This window comes from Pseudozyma flocculosa (genome assembly GCF_000417875.1).
Source record: "Pseudozyma flocculosa PF-1 unplaced genomic scaffold scaffold00001, whole genome shotgun sequence".
Taxonomy (NCBI): Eukaryota; Fungi; Basidiomycota; class Ustilaginomycetes; order Ustilaginales; family Ustilaginaceae; genus Pseudozyma; species Pseudozyma flocculosa.
Window position 1 is genome coordinate 606,370 of NW_006920869.1, and position 17,516 is coordinate 623,885.

Below are 17,516 nucleotides of genomic sequence, written 5' to 3' on the forward strand. Positions count from 1 at the left end.
CCGGCGTGCGAGCAGAGAGGAAGGGCCTTGTTGTCGTTGTGATCCTTTCATAGATATGCAACCACCTAGACGATGCATCCAAGTCCGAGTTGTGATCCTTGAACCTGCTCCCGCAGAACCATGCCCGATGCGGATTCTCGTGTAGTCGGCCACCTCCGATCCTGCCGAGGCCGAATTCGGAGGCGCTTCCGACCCTGCACCTTTTCCTCCTACCTCCACTGGACCGCCGCTCGCTCCCTCTTGCACGCTGCTCTGTTCCAGCAATCCCGCTATCCTCTTGTTCAATCCCCCTTCGACGTCGGATCTACGCCGTGGCTGCCTGATACATGGCAGCAGCCTCCGTGCCTTGCCATCGAGGATGATCGATCCGGCCGACGGCAGCGCCGGCACGTCCGCGGTAGGAGCCACGCTTGCTGCCCCATCGTCGCCGTCCGCCTCCGATAGCCCACATCGGCGCACCAAAGCCAAGTCCTGCCGCGAATGCATCAGGCTCAAGCTCAGATGCTCGAGAGGACCAAACTGGCCGTGCGCTAGATGTGTCCAGCGCGGCACGGCCGACATCTGTCCCGAAGGCCAGCTTGCCACCCGTCCCTACAAGCGTGCAAGGTAGGTCTCAAGACAGCAGCCTCTCCATCGCCTTAGCGGCTGACAGCTTACTTCCCTCTTTGCAACATCGGTACATACGTGCGCAACAACACAGAACCAGCAACGGCGCCAACGGCGCACGCCAAGGCACGCATCGGGCCAACAGCGAAGCCCACGGCAACGCCACGATTCGCGGCATCGATCCGCCCTCAACTGCGCGCGACCCGCTGCAAACTCCGGCCCCTTCACAGCCATCATCGAGGCTCGCTTTCGAGCACAGCCCGCGCGATCCCCTTCCGGCCCGTTCGCGGCCAAGCCGGCCTCCCGAGAGCGGCTTCGAGGCGTCTGCTGAGCTTGAACAAGGGACTCTCCAGCTCGGCCGAGCAGGAAGGTCGCGATGGGTCGGAGCCCACGGTCATTCCTTTGCCTTGGCTCAAGACGATGAGCGCGAGAGCCTCTACTCGCGGGCCACATCGCCAATCGAGTCACAGAGACGCTCGCTCAGCGCGCTTGCCTCGACCGCCGAACTTGCGGCCGAACAACGAGGGGATCGAAACAGGCCAGAGGCGACAGGAGGCTCACCACCAGCCGATGAGGTCGACATCCTTGCTGCAATACTTCGTCGACCGGCCGTCTTCATACCAACACCTGGCATCCGCTCGCCCTTCTCCGACCGGATGATCGTCGGCGAGCTTTCGCGCTTCCTACCGCCCGTCGCGCAGGCTCGCCGCGCCTTCCACGTCTACATCTGGAACGTGAGCTGGATGTACGATCCTGTCCAGCGGCTCGCAGACCTCTGGGACGACTTCTACGCGGAGCCGCTGACATCGGCTAGCGCCGAGGACGCTGAGGTTATCGGACGGATCAGCACTCGTCCATCGACCTCAGACGGCGCCAAGCACCCGCACCGCCTGGCGCTACTGTTTAGCGTGCTCTCGCTCGGCGTGCTTTTTGATGTGCTGCCGGGCGCCGGAGCCGGGCGCGCAGAGGAGCTCTATCAGTGCTCGTGGGCCGCTCTGTCCTTGTCGAGCCTGAACGATTCAAACACCCTCGAGAATGTCCAGACGATCCACCTCATCGTGAGTACCAGTTTCACGTCGCTGCGCGCCAGGCATTGGCTGACGCTTCTGCTCGCAACGCTCGATCCACGTCGCTCAGGGTCAGTACCTGTGCAATGTCAAGAATGGCCGGAATGCCGAATCTCTCACCCCGTTACTGGGCTCCGCGGCGCGATCAGCCATTGCCATGGGCCTGCATCGCGAAGCGCAGGCTTGGAACCTGCCGCCACATCAGCTCGAGGAGCGGCGACGAGCCTTTTGGGAGCTCTACGCGTGCGATGCCTTCCGCTCTCTGGCCTACGGTCGACCGTGCAACCTACAAGATCACCACGTCAATGCCTCGTTCCCGGAGCATCGCCCCAGCAAGCGGCTTGCCGATCACTTCCACACGCTCAAGTTCCACGTTGTCAGGATCCTCAACCGCAGCCTGGATTCATGCCACGGCCGCCCCGACGTCGACTATTCGACGGTACTGGCCTTTGACAAGGAGCTTCGGGACCTGTGGGCCAGGATCCCGCCTGCTCTCGGCACGCAGAGCTGGACGTCGGTGCCGGACTCGGACCTGGAGCGCGTCTCTCGCGACCTCGACGATGCTGTTGGCCTACGCGAGATGCACCGGCAGCTCCAGGCGCATACGCTCGCCGCCAACATCCACCAGACCTTGCTACACCTCCATCGGACCTGGTTTCTACGAGCGCTGCAATCTGGGCAGGATGCCTTCCAGTCCGCTTACGTACGCTCCGTGGTGGCGGTCTCGGAGAGCAGTCGCACGCTGATCAGCATTGGCTCCAGCATCTACCACAAGGCGAGGAGCGTCAGCCTGCGCTGGAACTTTTTCTGGCAGCACGTCTTCAACGCTGGCATCTGCCAGTGTCTGCACGTGCTCTACTTGCCTCATGGCATCACGAGCCTCAGTGCATGGGAGGATGTCGGCAAGGCGGTGAGCCTGCTGCAGCAGGTGCGTTCGGGCAAGGGCGATGGCATCTGGGCGGGCAAGATCGATCTCCTCGAGAGGATGAAAGCCAAGTCAGCCGAAAGCCTCAAGAATGGGCCGCCCGCGACGGTACGAAGAGGGTCCGAGGGCGGTGCTCACCCTGTACTTGATCAACAGCTCAGGTTAGTCGGGGCGACCCTGAGCGTCGACCAGCGCAGGGATGGCAGGCAAGCGGACGGTGTCGAGGGTGCTTCCACCCCAGAGTCGCGAGGGACTCGCGACGACGCACACGGTCTCGAGTCGCATGGGCAGCATCAACCCGCCGGCGCAGAGCCCGGCCCCACATCTCGCCGCCGGGGCGGCGAGATGGACTGCCTTCCGACATCCATGGCTCGGCTTGATACGGCCATGGACGAGGGCTGGCGCATCCAATCGCCTCGTCAAGAGCTCGCGCCTCTACCGTTTGCCGCGCTGCTGGATGCACAGCCCGCTCAGCCCCTTGGTGGCGGCACGTCTCAGCTGCTGGATTGGAGCACGTTCGATGGCGGCTTGCTCTTGACCGAGATGCTGCAGGATGGGTGCGAGCCCGACGCTCGCTTCTGGGAGCAATTCTTTGGTGCTGCAGCAGCAGCGCAGCCAAACGGCCAGCAGCAGCAGCAGCAGCAGCAGCAGCAGCAGCAAGAGCAGGCTTCAGGGCAGTTGTCCCTCTTCGACCTAGGTCTTGGAACGGGGAACGATGGCATGGCTGCTTTGCCGTGATGGACACGGTCGGCTCATGTTCCTACGATCCGGTGTCCCGGCACATGAAAGTGCGGGCCGCAGCAGTTTTGTCGTGGGCGAGCCGACTCCGACATTCGGAGTAACCCTTGAATTCGGATGTGCACCGAAAACGGAGCAGAAGTGACCGGTGCCCTTCGAACGCACCTCCCGGCCCAATCGGAAGCAGCACCGTCGGCCCTTTTGTCCTGTCGTTGTCCGGCAATGCCGGAAGACCAGCTCCATCATCCGAATTGGGGATGGCAGGACGGTCAATTGGTCGGCGACAGGAGATTGAGAAGCTGAAGCTCGCAGTCGGTCCACTAAAGTCGCCGACCCCTAAGACCACGCCTCATCGACTCGGTCCATCTTCGACCACGACCATCACCTTCAAGACCGTCCCGAGCATCACACCATGTCACATCAGCAGTATTCGCCCGCGCTGACGGCAGCGACGACATCGGCGACGGCGCCAGCTCGGCGCACCTACCTCTTCGGTGCGGGCATCGGGTCTTCACTCTCGCCTGCCTTCCACAACGCTTGCTACCGCGCCCGCGGACTGGATTGGACCCTCTCCCGGCTCGACTCGACCGATATGCCTGCCTTCCTCGAGCGCGTGTACGCAGACGACTTTGGCGGAAGCGCCGTGACCATGCCGCACAAGTCAGCCATCCTCACCCATGCGGATCACGTCGAGCAGCAGGCCAAGCTGATCGGCGCGGCCAACACCATCTTCTTTCGGACGGATGCTGATGGCCAGCGCAGATTGGTGGCTACGAATGTGAGTGCCTGCGGGCATTCTCGTTGCTCTACTGCAGAGCGTCATCGTGTGCTGACTCTTCTCTCACCCCTTGCCCTACTTTGAGACGATAGACGGACGTCGCTGGAATCCGTGACTCGATTCTCACCTCGCTTCCTGCATCGTCACGACCCACCGCGTCGGGCGCCGAATCGAGCTCGCACATTGGTCTCGTCGTCGGCGGCGGCGGAACGACCCGCACCGCAGTCTACACCCTTCGATACGAACTGCACTGCTCCGACATCTACATCGTCAACCGCATCGACGACGAGGCTTCGGCCATCATCGATGACTTTGCCTCGCAGGGCGTGACGGGTATCCACCAGCTCAAAACACCCGCCGACGTCGCACAGCTGCGGGCCGTGCCACGCTTCATTGTCAATGCTGTGCCTTCCTTCGAGCCACAGACGGACGGCGAAAAGCTGGCTCGCGCCACGCTGACCGCAGTGTTGGAGAGAGGGCAGGCGCAGGGCCCAGACGGCGAAAGGGTGGTGCTAGAGATGTGCTACTTCCCGCACACGTGGACCACGGTCTGTCAAATGGCGCAAGATAATGGCTGGGAGGTGATCCAGGGCATGGAGGCCATGTACCACCAGGCGGTGGCGCAGCAGCTGCTGTGGATTCCTGAGACGGGAGGGGTCGATCTGCTGGCTGTCGGACGAAGAGGAGCCGAGGAGGAGATCGAGCGTAGAGCACAAGGGCTGGCGCCCCTATAGCCCGTGCACCAGCGAGTGCGTCCGTTCATCGCGGCTGCTGTATGTAGGTACTTCCTCTGACTCTACTCTGCATAGGTGACTCCCTCCCTGTTGTAGTCGAGACCGCCCTGGTCCAGCGCCTTCCACACGCCCCTCGCAACTCTGCGCTGAGCCTCCTTGGCCGTCTCGCCCGTCTTGTCGTTGTCGCAGCAAGGCCTGATGCAGAGAAAGCGCCTCGCTCCCAACGACGCGGCGGGAACATCTTCGTTGGCGTCCCAGAACCTCGACCCAGGTGGTGGTGCGTTGGCGTCGGTGGCCATGCCGCCCGCTTCGTAGAGGATGGCGAGACCGGCGCAGACATCCCACTCCCAGCACCCTCCTTCCCAGAACACGTCGACGGAACCGGAGGCGCAGTAAGCCAAATCGAGCGCCGCGCTGCCCAGACTGCGGATACCATGCACCTGCACTCCTCCGCCCTTCCGTCCTCCCTGTCCGTTGTCGATACCGCTGCGGGACGATGCCAGATTGAGAAAAGTGTTCGCCTTTCGCATCAGGTTGCCTTCTGGCGAAGGTCGACGATCTTTACCCCATTCCGAAGCGACCAGCAGTCCGGATGGCGCCGTCTCGGAAAGAAGACGTAGTGGCGACAGAGGAAGACGAAGCGGCCTCGGATTATCGCCGAGGTCGTCTTGCGCCTCCGGTCCGGTCGATGGCGAACGCCGTAGCCCGTGCGCATGTCGCTGCAGCCAGGACAAGGTATGCGTCGTCGGGTTATCGGTGCGAGGAAAAGATTGGAACGCTCCAAGACCTTGACAGGAGGACCACAGCGTGCCCCTCGATGCCCGTACGTCAAATCCGCCGAGCAGAGGAGCGTAGATGGCGCCGACAACGGGATGTTTGTTGATCGTCAATCCAATCGAGATGCAAATGAGCGGAAAGAGGTGCACGTAGTTGACGGTTCCATCCAGCGGGTCAACGATCCACGTCGGCTCCTGTTGCGGCGACGGGGCAGGCGGCAAGCTGAAGCTATGAGGTCTGCCTCTTTCTCACGGCAGTAAAGACCGGGATCAAGGCCATCAGGCTCACTCACATCGCCCAGCTCGAACTTCTTGCTGCCGCCCGCAGCATATGTCTCCTCGGCCAGGATACGGTGCTCTGGGAATCGTCGCTTGATCTCGCCGATGATGAAGTTCTCGACGGCGATGTCAGTGTCGGTCACGACGTCGACGCTTGAGTCCTTGTCCTTGATATTGAGAGCTGCCGTGTTGTCCGTCGACGAGGGAAGAGACGTGGTGGGAGAGGGAGGGCAATATCCGGCCTGAGCGCGTGTGAATGCGCTCTGGCATAGCAATGCGCCTGCTCGCACCGCCAGATCGGTCGCGAAGTCGTGATACTGCTCCAGTGACATGCTGTCGGCGAAAGGGACGGAGATGGAGGACGGGGTTAAGGAGTGAAGTCCAGAGGAAGGCACGGGCCTTGAGCGCCTACGATTTCAGCCGTCGGTGCCGAGGAGACCGATGGCTTGAAGCCAGATGGTCTCGGGAGGCTCGGAAGCCGAGGAATTGACCGACCGCCACAGGTCAAGAACGACCTCCGATGACCTCGCTGCCGCTTCTCCGAATCTGCCATCGTCCCGAATTCGGTGGCGGACCCTAGCGTGGCGGCGATTGTGTAGACAGCTCGTCATTGTCGAAGTCAGGAAGATTGGTCACAGTGGTTGGGTCGGGACCAAGGCATCCCCGGACGTCTTAATAGCCCGGATGAAGAGACAAAGCGGGGCCACACGCTATCCACGACCATGACGGCTTCCCCTGTCAAAGGCAGTATCCTGCTCATCAATGGCCCTAATCTCAATCTCCTCGGGACGAGAGAACCTGACAAGTGAGTCGCGACACTTCAGACATACCCCCTTTCGCCGCTCCGATGGGCCTTGACGCCTCCTTTCGCGCAGGTACGGTACCACAACCCTAGCAGAGGTTGAGGCCCACGCCCAATCGCAGTGCCAGGCAGCTGGCGCCGGATGTCAATCCTATCAATCAAACCACGAAGGCGCAATCGTGGACCGGATTCACGCCGCAAGGATCGACGGTACGACAAAGACGATCGTCATCAATGCCGGCGCCTACACCCACACCAGCGTAGCCATCCGAGACGCTTTGGTCGGCGTCGGCTTGCCATTTGTCGAGGTCCACGTGAGTTCATCTCCCCGCTAGAGAACTGTACTTGCGGACGGAGGCAACCTCGACTGATGTTGGGAAGATGCTCACGACAGATCACGAACGTCCACGCAAGAGAAGCGTTCAGGCACCACTCATACCTCTCTGACAAGGCAGCAGGCGTCGTCGTAGGCCTTGGGACCTTGTGAGTGCCAGCGATGGGACGTCCGTCGATGAATTCGCCCCCGCTGACACGTTGGCACGGCTCTGCATGGTCGGAACAGCGGCTATACGGCGGCCATCGACTTTTGCCTCCGCTCTTTCATGTCGTAGCTAGCTAGACGAGGCGACGACTTGATTAGCGCTTTGCAAAGTAAGCCGTCGCGCAAAGGTAGTCTACATTCTCGCGCTACTCCTGCATCGCCTCGATGAACTCGTCGTGGCCCTTTCGACATCTGCACGCTGCCTGCGCCGGGAACGCCGCATCGTCCGTGAAAGTGTCGGCGTTGAAGTACTCGGCGCTGACCCAGCCTCTCCAGCCGCAGTCCTGCAGTATCACCTGGGCGATCCTCTGTGCCGGCATGTATCCTTCGCCGGGAAAGAGGCGGTGCATGCGCGCCCAGCACATCTTGACGTTGGCGTGCTGGGACGCATCGAAGATGTCGCTCTCCTCGCTCAGAGGCGGGTCCATCTTTCTGGCGTCGCCGAGCTGCATGAAGAAGATCTTGCTTCGATTGGCCGCATTGGCAGGGCCCTCGAACGTGTCGCGAAGCTTGGTCAGCGTCGCCTCGACGGCCTCGTCCGCACCGACATGTTTGCCGTCGACCGACGTCGGGTCAGCGTAGATGGCGCCGAGGATCTGGAAAGTATCCATGACGATGCCAAAGTTGGGACGGTCGACTCTTTGGACCTGTCGCCAAGCCTGCTCCCATGTTGTCGTGCAGTGCCCGAAGCACATCGCTTCGTAAGCCCAAAACTTGGGTCTCGGCCAGCGCAGTCCCATGTCGGCAAGGATCGTCAGGTCTTCAACGATCCTCGACTCGTCATTCGAGACGAAAGGACCGCCGAACATTGCCGAGGCGACCTGGATCATATCCGTTCCGAGCAAGTCGGCGAGCGTGAACCACATTGGTACCTCTGCGAGCCGTTCGTCCCGCCTCGAGGTTGGCAGTAGTCCCGGATAGTGCAGGAACGGCTCGAGACAGATGATTTGTAGCGAGGCGGCTTCGCACCTGGCTCGGACTGATCGAGCCGCCGCGTAGAGCTGTTCCGCGCAAGGTGCGACGGCGGAATCGAGGCTGAAGAGGCGACGCGCTTCGTTCTGAAGGCACTCGAAGTGGATCTCGATGCCGTGGTATCCCGCTTCCCTCAAAGCCGCGATCTTGGCTTCGAGACCGTGCCGTGCTGCATGCCGTCCTAGGGAGGCCGACATCATTGCCTGCGGGAGCTTGTTTATCGGCGTCGAGTCCGGGAGGAGATAAGGGCAGACGAGTCTTCGCAGCGGAGGCAATGGAATGGTAGTCTTGTGCCTGGGTACCTGAGAGGACTGGTCGGCCATTGAGCGCGCCTTGTTAGTTCGAATGAAAGCCTCATTGCACAGCCTTGAGGAGGCGTGGGAGAGACCGAGGGTCGACATGTCGGGCGCTTGACTGCGGAATGACAAGGTTTCGCGGGGGAGAGATGATGGTGGGCGCAACGAGGTGTGATCTCAAGCTGTCGCTGTCCAAGGCCGTCACAGCTTGTCGTACGTCGAACGACTTTATGGCAACGCAGTAGAGAGCAAGTCAGCCACCCTGCTGGGAACGATTGACGTACGTGACGTCTACCTGTGGGCACACGGGAGCTTGGCTGTCATGTTTCGGACCGGACATGACAGGGTGCCGAACGACATCCGAACGTTGCATGGATCGGACGTCGTCAATCGGACGCCGAGTTGTCAATTCGGACGTCGGCAAAGCGCATGGCTGGTCGGCCAATTGTTGTAGCCGACCCCACATACCCGTCCGCTCTTCAGCCCAGGGGGTTTGGCCGTCCCTCGTTTGCCGAATGCCCGCTCCCGCCACGCCGCGCGATGTCCCGTCGAGAGCCGTTGAAGGGTGAAAATCTTTGCTCCCGCCACGACGTCGCTCCAAAGCAGCATTTGCTCGAGCACTGCCGGGACCGCTGTTCCTCGAGAGCAACTTCAAGTGCCCTACTGTCCGAATTCGGCATCATCCGTCCGCGTCGCGGGTGACTCGTCCTGTGGGGAAGAAGGGCCTGTCCTCGAACCTCGCCCTCGAGCCTCTCTACCATCATCGTCCCCCTCTTCCCCGCCTCCTTCCCCGCATCGCGTGGCATCAGCCCTTCCCCTTCTCCCCTGGACTCCACGGTATCCGCGAGCTACACAAGCTGGAGCTTCAGCCGCACTTGAAGGGCTACAAATACCTAGACCGTCGTCGCCCTTGCCCTCTCTTCCACTTCCGGGGCCCCACAAAACCACTTCTTCCCCTCCCTCACAGTAGCCACCTCCCGCTTGCAGACCCTGTCTTGCTCAACATCGAACCATGGGCTTTTTCAGCACCCTCGTGCGACCGCCGCACGACACCTCGGCGGTGCCCGCGCCGCCGGAGACGCACAACTGGCGTCTCTATACCATGGCCTTCTCTGCGAGCATGGCCTCGGCGATGTTCGGCTACGATAGCGCCTTTATCGGCGGAGCGCTGACGCTGCCGTCGTTCAAGCGCACCTTTGGCGTCACTGCGGAGCACTCGACGGCGCTCTCGTCGCACATCACCTCGCTCTTCCAGGCCGGCTGCTTTTTCGGCGCGATCCTCGTCTACCCCATCACTGAGCAGTTCGGTCGCAAGCCCGCCCTGCTCCTTGCCGGTATCGTCTTCAGCATCGGCGCCATCATCCAGACCGTGTCAGACGGCAACCTCGGCATGATGTACGCCGGTCGCGTCCTCACCGGGCTCGGCGTCGGCTCGAGCTCTCTGATCACACCCGCCTATATCTCGGAATGCAGCACGCCGGCAACAAGAGGAAGGCTGGTGGGCATCTTTGAGTGCTGCCTGCAGGCTGCGCTCGTCGTGGGCTTCTGGACAAACTACGGTGTGGCGCAAAATATCCCCGACGACGGCAGCAACAAGCAGTGGCAGGTCCCCTTCGCCGTCCAGCTCATCCCGGCCGGCCTGCTTTTAATCGCCATGACGTTTCAGTCCGAGTCGCCGCGATGGCTCATCAAAAAGGGGAAGGACGACAAAGCGAGAGAGGTGCTGGCGCGGCTCCGCGACCTCCCGGCATCGCATGCCTACCTGTCCTACGAGATCGAGTCGGTCCGTGACCAGATCCACGCCGAGCTTGGTCCTGCCGGGCAGCTATCGCTCTGGGGCAAGCTCAAGGAGTGCGTCGCGCCTGAGAACCGCGTCCGTCTCGGTCTCGGCGTCGCTCTGATGTGGCTGCAGAATCTGTCTGGCATGTGAGTGCACTTCCTCCGGACGGTCATCGTATCTCCTCGCCGTTGCTGAACCAGTTGCCATCACCTCTCTCCAACGTCCCCGCAGCAATGCGCTCAACTACTTCTCCAACACCCTCATCAAGAGTATCGGCTTCACGGGCACCAGCGTCTCGCTGCTGGCGACGGGCATCTTTGGCATCGTCAAGATGGTCGTGACGATCGTCTTCATGTTCTTCTTCGTCGACCGCGTCGGGCGCCGGGTGCCTCTGCTGGTCGGCAGCGTGGGAGCGGCGGCGTCGATGTACTACCTCGGCATCTACTCGACGGTCACACGCTCCTTCCAACAACCGGTACCCAAGGACGGCGCGGCCTACTTTGCGCTCGTGTGCGTCTACCTCTTTGGCGCTAGCTACGCCTTTTCGTGGAACGGCATCCCCTGGATCTTCCAGTCCGAGGTCTTCCCGCTCGCCGTGCGCGCCCTGTCCATGGTGGTGACGACGGCCAACCAGTGGTTGAGCCAGTTTGTCATCGTCTACTCGGCGCCCTACATGATCGAGTCGATGCGGGGCTACACCTTCATCTTCTTCGCCCTATGGACCACGGCCGCCTTTGGCTTCGTGTGGCTCCTCGTCCCAGAGACGGCCGGCATCTCGCTCGAGAACATGGACGTCCTCTTCGATGGACCGACGTTGGCCCGGGACAAGAGGCGCCACTATGACCAGGTCATGGCCAGCCAGCGCGCCATGCAGCTCGAGAACGAGGCCGAGGCCCTTCCCCGCGAACGACGGCAACAGGAATCGGCGGCGCCGGCCGATGTTACCATGGACAAGGAGGCCAAGTCGATGGCCTAGCTTGCTTTGCCCCCCTCTGATCAACGCTTTGTATTCTATCGTCCCGACGAATAACATGACGCAACGACCGTATGTGTCCTGCATCTCTACCTTAGCCCGAAGCCCCTCCAGTGCTCGATGGCCTTTGCCACCTTGACCTGCATCGTCTCAACGTCCGGATAGTCGGGGAGGAAGAGGGTGAGAGTGCACGTTGACGACCACGGCAGGGGCATGCGGTTAGTCCGTCGTGCGGCCGCATTTCCCTCGCTGCCGCCGTCGCACTCTTCCTCTGTGAGACCGAGGATATGGTCCAGCTCAACCAAGTGGATCCGCAACCCCAACGCCTTTGCGCCGGCGACGGGCAGCTCTTGCGATCCCGTGATGAAGGCGAGCAGCTTGCGTTGGTCCGCGCCGTCGAGCGCCTCCCAGACCGCCCAAAAGTCGTCGATGGCATCCATGGTCTGACGGCCAGAGGCAGACAGTGAGTCCGAATCGCTCCGTGGGAGGATGTGCTGGGTGTGCGACCGGAGCGCTCTGACATCGAGCTTGCCCTGCTTGCCTTGTGCGAAGTCTTGTACCAAGGTTTCGCTGCAGACGATCGATCTCAGCTCCTCGGGTTGCAGCAGACTCAGCGCCAACCCACCGCGGACAATGACATCGCGACCTCGGCGTTTGCCGTCGGCGGCGGTGATGGGTTGATGAGCGGGCATCACCGCCGTCCAGCCCCGACGGAAGGCATCCACTTGGTGCTGCACCGCATCGACAAGATGGTAGCGGATCAGCCGGCGCACGTACCGCTCGCGCTCGGCAAGACGGACGGTCCGGTGTCGGCCGCCGGGCACCAGGTCTACGGTTGCGACGGCCTCGGTGTCGCTCAGGTCGTCATGCGACGCTGTAGCCAGGCTCCAGGTGAGACCGAACGTGGCCTCGAACTGTTCCTCTGCGAGCTCGCCGGATTCGTCAGCGTTGACAGATGCAGGCTGCCACCCCAGGAGGTGTCGAAGGGAGCCCGATAGCTGCCCGTCGGCTTCCGCGAGGTCTTGTAGATCCAACGTTGAATCGTTCTGGCCAGCACCCGCGGCGATCTTGAACGCGAAAGCAGGCGGCCGAAATGGCAGAGCCAACTTGACGCTATGAAAGGTCGCTAGGCCGAGGAACAGACCGAGGAACTCGGCCGAGGCAAGGTCCGTCGATGGGGAGAACCACCGCTTTGCGCCCATGAGGCCAGGTGGGAAGTCCTTGGCGACGGCTGCGAACCACTCGCGCGTGGGCCCACCGCCGTCGGCAGCGTCTTCGCCTATGAATTCGACCCGAAGCGGCCTGGTGATGTCTTCAGTCGTGGCCTCGATGCTATCGGCGTCCCCAAGGAGATGGCGAAACAGCTCTGCGCTCTGTGCGTACGCGTGCTCGCGTTGAATGGAGAAGCTCAGTCGCTGTGAGGACACCGAGAGGCTGGCTCGACCATTTGCGGTCCTGAGTATGACGGCTGGGCGCTGACCAGAGGTGCCCCTCGCAGCGATGCTTGCCCGCATACCATTCTCGAACTGAAGGATACGGGCTTTGGCGCCGAGGCTGAGGAGGAAGGGATCGTGACATGCGTTGAAGCGCTCTCGATCCGGCTCCGGACGATGCGCGAAGGCGACGAAATCCTCGAGGAAGGGCAGGGTGTCCAGCATGAGGCAATAGAAGTGATCGACCGACAGTCCCGCCTCTCCGTGCGCGCGCACGCCGGCGTTGTGCTGCCAAAGCAGTCGAAGGAAAGCGCAGCACTCGAGAAGCGTTGGGTCCACCCGGACGCTGGCGAGATTGGAGCTCGATGCCACGTCTGCAATTTCGGCGGCCGGGTTCGAGAGGCGTCGGCCGCAGATGCCAACCAGATCGCTCACGAGTATTTCGAGCATACCAGCGTCTCCCTCGAGAGACGACGAGGCGGAAGCGGCGAGCGTGCGGCCCAGCAGGGCTCTCCCGTCGGGAGAAGCCGTGAACAGAGCGAGTGTCTGCCTGAGCACGCCTTCTGCCGCTCGAGAGCCGTTAGGATGCGCCTGCATGAGCCTAGCAGGCCTGAATCGCAGCAGCACTGCCAACGCAGACACCGTTTCGTCGCCGATGGAAGTAGCATCCTGTGAGATGGAAATGATGGACTCGAGCGTGTCGATGGCAGCTTGCAGATCGTTAAGCTGCGATGCTGTGATCAAATCGTCGGACTCCCTATGGTCACGCAGGAGTCCGTCGAGGGTGCGCCGAGCGTTGCGTATCGCTCCGACGTCCGTGATACCCTTTCCGTGCCCTTCGTTGTCCTCGCCGGTCCCTGCCGGCGGCGACGCTCCAGCGACAACGGCGGCAGGATCGAGGGCCGCTTGCTTGGCGGGGTCGAGCCGCTGGGCCTTGCCCTTCCAGCGACCCGCCTCGCTGCGAACCTTTTCCGGCGCCTTCGGGTTCCTTGCATAGATGCGCGGACCCATGTGCGCGGCCCCGAGCTCGTGGTCCATGTTGTCGAGCACCTTGAGCGGCTCTCCCCCGAAGCTGCCGGCGCCGAAAGCCATCAAGCCGGCGGTACCAAAGCTCGAGGCAGAGCGGCCGTTGCGCGACCGACCGGAGCCGGTAGTCAGGTCGCGAAAGATGAGAGAAGCCATACTTGCCCCCCTGGCGGATACGGGGCCGTCTGCATCCCCGTCGCCGTCGCCGAGATAGTCGTCTTCGGCTTCGCGGGCATACTGATCGAGCAGGGCGGCCAGTGTCTGGACGCCGCTGGGACCGACGTGGCGCTTCTTTGGCGGCGTAGACCTGCCGTTGGCGTCCCTGCTGGAGCTTTCGCGGGTGCGCCGTACGAGCTCCTGCCGTCGCGACGGATACGGATTGAAGGGTTGTCTGGACGAGCTGGCGTACTGCGACCACGGAGAGGCCTGGTTTCGCTTCCTCGTGGACGATTCAGCGGACGCCGATGCTAGCGAAGGGAAGTCCGAGGGCGAAGGGGCGGTCGCTGCTGGGCTGGCGGCTGACGCATTCGGCCAGGACACTTGTCGTGGTGGCGCCCATGCCTTCTTCCAAGGCGAGGCCTTTGTCGTCGAGCTCGAGGCTGCTGGCTGCGGTTGATGCGGGCGAGCGCCAGCCGTGGCGGTCTCGGACACCTCGAGGCTGTCTAGAGCGTCGTAGAAGGTGGCGGCGTCGTCTTCGGCATCGCTTGCGCAGTGGTTGTGGGCTTCTTTGTCCACAACATCCTGCATGGTGGTGCTATCGAATGGATAAGGGAGGTCGAGGTTGAGGTCGAAGCGGCTGTGGCGGGGCATTTCCTCTTAATTTCGAGAAGCAAAATCGCTAGAAGCCAGCCCAGGCCTTCGACGCGCCGGCGGCGGTGGCGGCAAAGCTCCACATTCGTTTTGATTGATAAAGATAAATTAGAGCTTTATAATGTCATAGTTTGGATGCCTTGCATACAAAGGCAGTCTTAGTATAGTGGTTAGTACGAGTCGTTGTGGCTCTTCCACGCCGCTCCTTCGCCGGAGTGGGTCTCCCGACTAGACGGATGTTCGATTCCTCCAGACTGCATTCTCTTTTACTTTTTTTTTCTTTCGCACCCGAGCCGGATCAACGTGTTTATGCGGCTGGCGTGTGCAGCAGGATGCGCTGCAGGCCCATGTCGAACGGCGGAACACCGGGGGCGACGGAAGCAACGTCGGGCCGAGCTAGGGTGCGTTTCGCCTCGACGACGCGACGGGGTGTTTCGCAAGGTGTGCATGGATGGCTTTGAGCGGGCATGCTGGCTGCCGTGCCTGAAGCTAGGCTGGTGTAGGAGCTGGAGTGGCGGTCATGCCGAGCAGGCGTGGCTCGGTATGCACAACGCAGCGAGCACCGCCGATCCCTCCTCGCTTGCCTGCCACCTTGGCTCGGTGCGCTCACACCCGCCGCCAAGCCGAGTCGCCTCTAGTCTATCTCTGCCTCCCGTCGGGCAGGTCTACGTCGTTTGTCCAACTGGTAGGGCGAGAAGGGTCGGCGCGTGCTTGGCTCAATCGACGATTCGGCACTCTATATGTACTTCGGCCAAGGGAGGGCGCCTCGGGGGTGGTCGGCCGTTTGCGCAGGCACGCCGGTGCGGTTGGTCTCGGCAGCGGCGATTGGCACCGGGCCCAAATGGAAGACAGCGGCGGCGGCGGCGGCGGTCAAAGGGCGCAGAGACGTCGATCCTCAGTTGCCACTCCGACCTCGCACCTGGCGCCCCTCTGCTGCATCGTACCCTCTCTCTGCCGAACCCAAACTCCGAAGCAGCATGTGCTTGGCTCCCTCTGCACCGCCGGCCAGAGCGGTCCCTCCCGTGCCTGCAAACAGCAATCCCCAGCCCTTCTTCCCCTAGCCTCTTGTCTGTGTTGCGGCCGATGATATAAACCCTCGAGCACTCGACATGACGCTCCCGTCCTCGCCCGCCTGTCCGCTCCGCCCCCCCGCCCTTGCCGCTTCGACGACCATAGACCTTCCTTGATGATGCCCTCCCTCTCGCGCACCCTCGCCCTCTCGGCGGTCACCCTCTCGTCGGCGCTCCTGGCACAGGCCGCCACCTGGAGCCGCACCGCCGACATCCAGGGCAACGGCTTCTTCGACGCCTTTGACTGGTTCAACGAGCGCGACCCCACAAACGGCCTCGTCACCTACCAGACCGTCGACGCCGCAAAGGCCGCTAAGCTCAGCTACGTCGACGACAACGGCGCCTTTGTCATGGGCGTATCGACCGTACCCGTCGCCCTCGAGGGCAGGCCCAGCGTCCGCCTCCAGTCCAAGCAGAGCTACGCCGACGGCCTCTACGTCCTCAACGTCACCCACGTCCCCACCGGCTGCTCGAGCTGGCCCGCCTTCTGGACCGTCACCGAAAACATAAAGTCCTGGCCCGTCGGCGGCGAGATCGACATCCTCGAAAACGCAAACGACCAGTACGCCGCCGGCCTCGTCTCGGCCCACACCCAGTCGACCTGCCTCATCGACCAAAACATCCCCGACGCCTACGGCCAGGTCACCTACAGCAACTGCTCCGCCTACACCGAGGCCAACTCGGGCTGCCGCGTCGAGATGAGCAACGGTCCCGCTCCCACCTGGGGCGCCGACCTCAACAAGGCCGGTGGCGGCGTCTTTGCCATGGAGCGCTCCTTTGGCTCCGAGGGACAGGGAGTCAAGGTGTGGTACTTTCCCAACTCGGACCCCTCGTCGCTTCCAAAGGACCTCCGCGCCGGCAGCACCTCGGCCAACAGCGACAACTTTGGCAAGCCCTACGCCCACATGCCCATCAGCGACTGCCACGCCGACTTTGGCATGCACAAGATCATCTTTGACATTACTCTGTGCGGCGACTGGGCTGCCAACACCGTGAGTGGCGTCCCCTCAGCCTGGCCGCCCAGTTCGAAGCAGAGCGTCGTCCGCTGACCTGCTATCCGTTCTCCTCACATGACAGTACGCCGAAAGCGGCTGCCTCGCAAAGTACTCGGCCTGCAGCTACCAGGTCGGATACAACGGAAGTTCCGTGAGTCGCACCGGGTCGCTTTGGCCTCTTCGGTCTCCTTCGTCGCGCTGACGTCCGTCTCGACCGCCTCCCGGACCTCGACAGTACTCCGAGACCTACTGGGCTGTCGACTCGCTCCGCCTCTTCACAGACGGCGGCGACAAGGCCAACGCGGCCAACTCGCCCAACACCGCCAAGCCGTCCACGGTCGCCGCCTCGAGCCTGGCCACCAGCACCGCCAAGCCCTCGTCGGGAGCCGCAAAGAGCAACTCTGCCTCCTCTGCCGCATCCGCGTCCGTTTCGACCCCGCTGACTGCCCTCGCCGGTGCTGCTGCACTCGCGCTCGGCCTTCAGCTGCTGCTCTAGTCGTACATAGACCTTGACCATCAGGACATGAGGAATTGCAACGTCACGTACAAACTCCACAGGGGTCTGTGCTGCCCTTTGAAGGCTAATCTTCAACAGGCCGAGACCAGCTGAAGCGATAGTACTGGTGCATGACGCACCAGCCCTCATCTAAACGTCAGGCAATGGCCCTCGACTCCTGCAGTGCACTTCTTGTGCAATCGAGGCATCACCTCATGCTTTTGCACCAGCAGGGCCAGCAGGAGCCTTGTCTGTGCATTTCCCTGACTCCAGCATCAGTCCCCCTGTACTCTGCAGGTCCAGTGTCCCTTGATGTTGTTCAGTCTGACCTCAGGGAAGCTTGCATCTTGCCTGCTTCCAGTTTCTGATACAATGATGGCCATTCAAAGAAAATTCTGAGGGGATCCACAACCCCAACC

At 62.2% G+C, this 17,516-nt stretch overlaps 8 protein-coding genes across 8 annotated transcripts; 5 read left to right on the forward strand and 3 right to left on the reverse strand.

The window, feature by feature from the left end:
- Window positions 1–1,262: 1,262 nt before the first annotated feature.
- Window positions 1,263–3,336, forward strand: PFL1_00208 (uncharacterized protein; the record flags this gene model as incomplete). The annotated part of the gene is made up of 2 exons (XM_007877705.1): window positions 1,263–1,664; window positions 1,744–3,336. 2 exons carry the CDS (start codon window positions 1,263–1,265, stop codon window positions 3,334–3,336), a joined length of 1,995 nt encoding a protein of 664 aa, XP_007875896.1.
- Window positions 3,337–3,748: 412 nt separating this feature from the next.
- On the forward strand, window positions 3,749–4,848 carry PFL1_00209 (uncharacterized protein; the record flags this gene model as incomplete). Its single annotated transcript, XM_007877706.1, has 2 exons — window positions 3,749–4,114; window positions 4,207–4,848. The coding sequence occupies 2 exons, from the start codon at window positions 3,749–3,751 to the stop codon at window positions 4,846–4,848; spliced, it is 1,008 nt and encodes a 335-aa protein (XP_007875897.1).
- A 62-nt stretch (window positions 4,849–4,910) lies between these two features.
- PFL1_00210 (uncharacterized protein) lies at window positions 4,911–6,235 on the reverse strand (the record flags this gene model as incomplete). Its single annotated transcript, XM_007877707.1, has 2 exons — window positions 4,911–5,819; window positions 5,918–6,235. The coding sequence occupies 2 exons, from the start codon at window positions 6,233–6,235 to the stop codon at window positions 4,911–4,913; spliced, it is 1,227 nt and encodes a 408-aa protein (XP_007875898.1).
- A 390-nt stretch (window positions 6,236–6,625) lies between these two features.
- PFL1_00211 (uncharacterized protein) lies at window positions 6,626–7,341 on the forward strand (the record flags this gene model as incomplete). Its single annotated transcript, XM_007877708.1, has 3 exons — window positions 6,626–6,708; window positions 6,779–7,019; window positions 7,321–7,341. The coding sequence occupies 3 exons, from the start codon at window positions 6,626–6,628 to the stop codon at window positions 7,339–7,341; spliced, it is 345 nt and encodes a 114-aa protein (XP_007875899.1).
- A 51-nt stretch (window positions 7,342–7,392) lies between these two features.
- Window positions 7,393–8,415, reverse strand: PFL1_00212 (uncharacterized protein; the record flags this gene model as incomplete). The annotated part of the gene is made up of 1 exon (XM_007877709.1): window positions 7,393–8,415. One exon carries the CDS (start codon window positions 8,413–8,415, stop codon window positions 7,393–7,395), a length of 1,023 nt encoding a protein of 340 aa, XP_007875900.1.
- A 1,111-nt stretch (window positions 8,416–9,526) lies between these two features.
- PFL1_00213 (uncharacterized protein) lies at window positions 9,527–11,270 on the forward strand (the record flags this gene model as incomplete). Its single annotated transcript, XM_007877710.1, has 2 exons — window positions 9,527–10,440; window positions 10,526–11,270. 2 exons carry the CDS (start codon window positions 9,527–9,529, stop codon window positions 11,268–11,270), a joined length of 1,659 nt encoding a protein of 552 aa, XP_007875901.1.
- Window positions 11,271–11,356: 86 nt separating this feature from the next.
- On the reverse strand, window positions 11,357–14,473 carry PFL1_00214 (uncharacterized protein; the record flags this gene model as incomplete). Its single annotated transcript, XM_007877711.1, has 1 exon — window positions 11,357–14,473. The coding sequence occupies one exon, from the start codon at window positions 14,471–14,473 to the stop codon at window positions 11,357–11,359; it is 3,117 nt and encodes a 1,038-aa protein (XP_007875902.1).
- A 1,249-nt stretch (window positions 14,474–15,722) lies between these two features.
- PFL1_00215 (uncharacterized protein) lies at window positions 15,723–17,097 on the forward strand (the record flags this gene model as incomplete). Its single annotated transcript, XM_007877712.1, has 3 exons — window positions 15,723–16,598; window positions 16,684–16,752; window positions 16,837–17,097. 3 exons carry the CDS (start codon window positions 15,723–15,725, stop codon window positions 17,095–17,097), a joined length of 1,206 nt encoding a protein of 401 aa, XP_007875903.1.
- Between the last annotated feature and the right edge of the window lie 419 nt (window positions 17,098–17,516).